At 45.8% G+C, this 3324-nt stretch overlaps 1 protein-coding gene across 1 annotated transcript in view; it reads right to left on the reverse strand.

Annotated features, from left to right (window-relative positions):
- The window catches only part of LOC101995121 (histone H2B-like), a 3898-nt gene extending 2682 nt beyond the window's left edge, over positions 1-1216 (reverse strand). Inside the window, 1 exon segment of the mRNA XM_013353833.1 lies at positions 1028-1216. Within this exon segment, the coding sequence (XP_013209287.1) occupies positions 1028-1216 (189 nt within the window).
- Positions 1217-3324: the final 2108 nt, after the last annotated feature.

Here is a 3324-nt window from a genome sequence, read left to right on the forward strand (position 1 = left end):
AGGACACGAAAGCAGAGAAGTTAATCAAGTATGCACTCACATGTGCAGTTCTCTGGTGGCAGGAGAGGAAGGTGGACACTGTTTCGAACTGGCAAGAAAGATACAGGACGGACAGTCCAACCACAGAATAAGCCATCACTCCTCACATACATACAGTTATGGGGTGGAAAGAGCACAAGGAGAAGATATTTGTTAAAGGTGAGACAAATTCAGGATGGACAGTTGTACCCCAGTATAAGCCCATGGTTCTCACACATGCACAAGGAACGTAGAAGCTTTTTCTAGAAGGTAAGACAAATACAGGATGGATGGTGCTACCTCACTATCAGCCCACAGTCCTTATATATGTAGTTCTTTGGTGGCATGAGATTAAGTTAGAAACTGTTTCTAAAAGGTAATACTGTAGGGTAAAAGGGCCAGCCAAAGAAACACAGTCTGCCTGTAGGGCAAAAGGGCCAGACAGCCAAACAAATCCACCCTGGCTCTGAAGCCGGAGCCAGTGAAAGAAACACAACTGGTTCTAAGACCCAAGCCAGTAAGAAATGCTTTTAACCCTGAACCCAGAACCAAAGAAATATACCCTGACAATGAAACCAGTGCCAAACAAACACACTTTGACCCTAGAATCAGAGTCAGTGAAAGAAATATGCCTTGGCTCCCAAACTAGGGTCAAAAAAGTAAAATAAAATAAAATAAAAGGACAGTGAAAGAAACACATTTTGGCCCTGAAACCAGAAGCAAATCTGTCCCTAACCAACTAAGGCAAGTAAGGAGAAAACCAACCAATCTCCGAGCATAAAACCAACCAAAACCTGAGTAGAGATGTAGCCAATCTGGGAGCAAGGAACTAAAATCTGATCAAGTGTCTCCCTGAAAATCTTCCTGGAAAAACTCCACAGCTAACAAGCCCTATATCAGCCCTGCACCTGTTCAGTTTGCTGCTGCCCTTCTTCCAGGCAGAAACTCTCCTAGATTCTTCCTCCTAATAAACCTCTTGAATGAGGTTTGAATGATGACCTTCTTTCACCAGAGCTGAGATGGAGGAGCGGAGCGGAGCAGGACAGTTCACAGCTTCCTCTAGCAGAGCCGAGTGGTTACACTTTCGGGCACCGGAGGAACTGTAACAACTTCGCTGCAACTTCACTGCAGAAGCCGTCTCCTTCCTGAGCAGAGCTGTTACATCAGGGAAGCCCAGGGCAGGGCTGTAAGCTGCCATGCTTACTGTGACCTGTGCTATTCCCTGGCTCCCAACTGCCAGAGCCTGTTCAACTCAAGCTGTAACACTCAGTATTCCTTGGCTCCCAACTGCCAGGATCCCTTTCCATCTGAGCTGCAATGCTTACAAGGACAGATGGACTAATGGTATACCAGGTATACCAGGATAAGCCCACAGGTCTCACACATGCGGTTCTGTCAGAGGAATCGAACATGGAAGCTGTTTTTATAAGGCGACACGAATATAGGATGGATAGTTCTACACCCACACTCCTCACACATGCAGGTCTCTCATCACAGAAGTGAATAGTAACAGCTGTTTCTAAAAGTTAATCCAGACATAGGATGGCCATTCCTACCCCAGTATAAGCCCCCAGGCCTCACATGTGCTGTTCTCTGGTAGCAGGGGAAGAAGGTAGAAGCTGTTTCTAAAAGGTAAGACAGAAATACACTGGAGAATCCTACACCAGTAAGCCCACAGCTATCATACGTACGGTTCTCTGGTGTAGAGGCCAGGACAGTAGAAGCTGTCCCTAAAAGGTGAGACAGATATAGTAAGGACAGTCGCACCCCAGTAGTACCAGACAGTCCTCACACTTGTAGTTGTGTGTTCTCACAATTAGAACAGTTACTTGCTTCAGTTCTTTGAGACATCAAGTCATTAGCATTCTTTTGTTTAGGCAGTGAACCCACCCTAGACCAAGTATTCTGAAGGCAGCCACTCCAGAGGTCAAACCTCCTATTTCGAAAGAAGGAGCAGAAGTATGCTTGAATTTTTTGACCATTGGTCACAGTAGAGTGGATCTACCTGTATGGGCCATCTTAATGTCAAAAAAACAAAACAAAACAAAACAAAAAACCACACACACACACAAAACCCAAGTAACCACATCCCAGCTGAGGATATATAACCCAGGTTGCTGTCAACAGTTTTAAGCAAACTCAAACTCTCTGACCCTCAGACAAGGTGGAAATAGGATCACATTTTTGGCCCTCCACAGATGACAATACAGGGCACTCAGATCGACGTGGCCCCCCATGACAATATGGCCCTTGGCACCAACATGCAGCTGGGGTTTGTGATGATGTCTATGGCCCATGTTGCCACAGGGCATAGGAGCCATATATGTTGAAGTACAAGGGCTGTGCTGAGCTGGCCCTGCCCCTCACTGGACACTGCCTCAGGAAAGCTGTTGGCACCACTCCCATAGTAGAGCTGCCCCCTGCACTTGGGAGAGATGGCTCGTACCCTTCATCATGGGTATGGGAGAGCTGGCCCTGATAGCACAGGCCTAGGAGAGGTGACTCTGTCCCTCACCTAAGGGAGTCCCAGTGGTCCAGAGATCAGCTCAGCTACCACCAAGGCCCACATCCTGGGCCTTGAGTATCCCACCCTTACATCTACCCCATCTATGACCTTCTGGAATGTGTGGAGTGACTTGTCCTGCAGAACAATAGCCACAGGATCTCCATGACTCAGGGCAATGGCAGGATTCTGAGAGGAGCTGTGGTGAGGGTCCAGGGAGGATGGTGTGCCAGAGGCCTAGAACCAGACCAATGACTCATTGCAATGCACAGTTGGTGGGTGGAGCTGAATGGACAAAGGGGTGTACTGCATGACACCGCAGTTACCAATGCCACTAGGATAAAGGAAGAGAGGGGTTGGAAAGATAGAGGAGAAAATTTTTGTTGTTATTGTTTTGTTTTTAATTGATTTTGGGGGTTCTTTTGGGAGTATACTTCGGGGGTATAGGGGGGATATGGAGAGACTGAAAGTTGACCAGGATTGGAGTGCATGTTATGAAATTCTCAAAGAATCAACAAAGAATTATGTTACAAAAATCCAAATTACAATTCAATATTTGAAAAAAAATGTATTTGCCATTGGGGAAATACAAATTATAACTCTCGGAGATTCTATCTCATCCAAATAAGAATGGCTATGTTCAAGGAAAAAGATTAACTAAAACACTGATAAGAATGTGGGTAAAGAGGAACCTTTGTTTACTACTCTGGTGGGAATGTAAACTGGTGTTGCTGCTATGAAAATCAGTATGGAGATTCATCACATTCATATGTACAACATACACACACACAGACACACAGACA

This window comes from Microtus ochrogaster, unplaced genomic scaffold (genome assembly GCF_000317375.1).
Source record: "Microtus ochrogaster isolate Prairie Vole_2 unplaced genomic scaffold, MicOch1.0 UNK17, whole genome shotgun sequence".
Taxonomy (NCBI): domain Eukaryota; kingdom Metazoa; phylum Chordata; class Mammalia; order Rodentia; family Cricetidae; genus Microtus; species Microtus ochrogaster.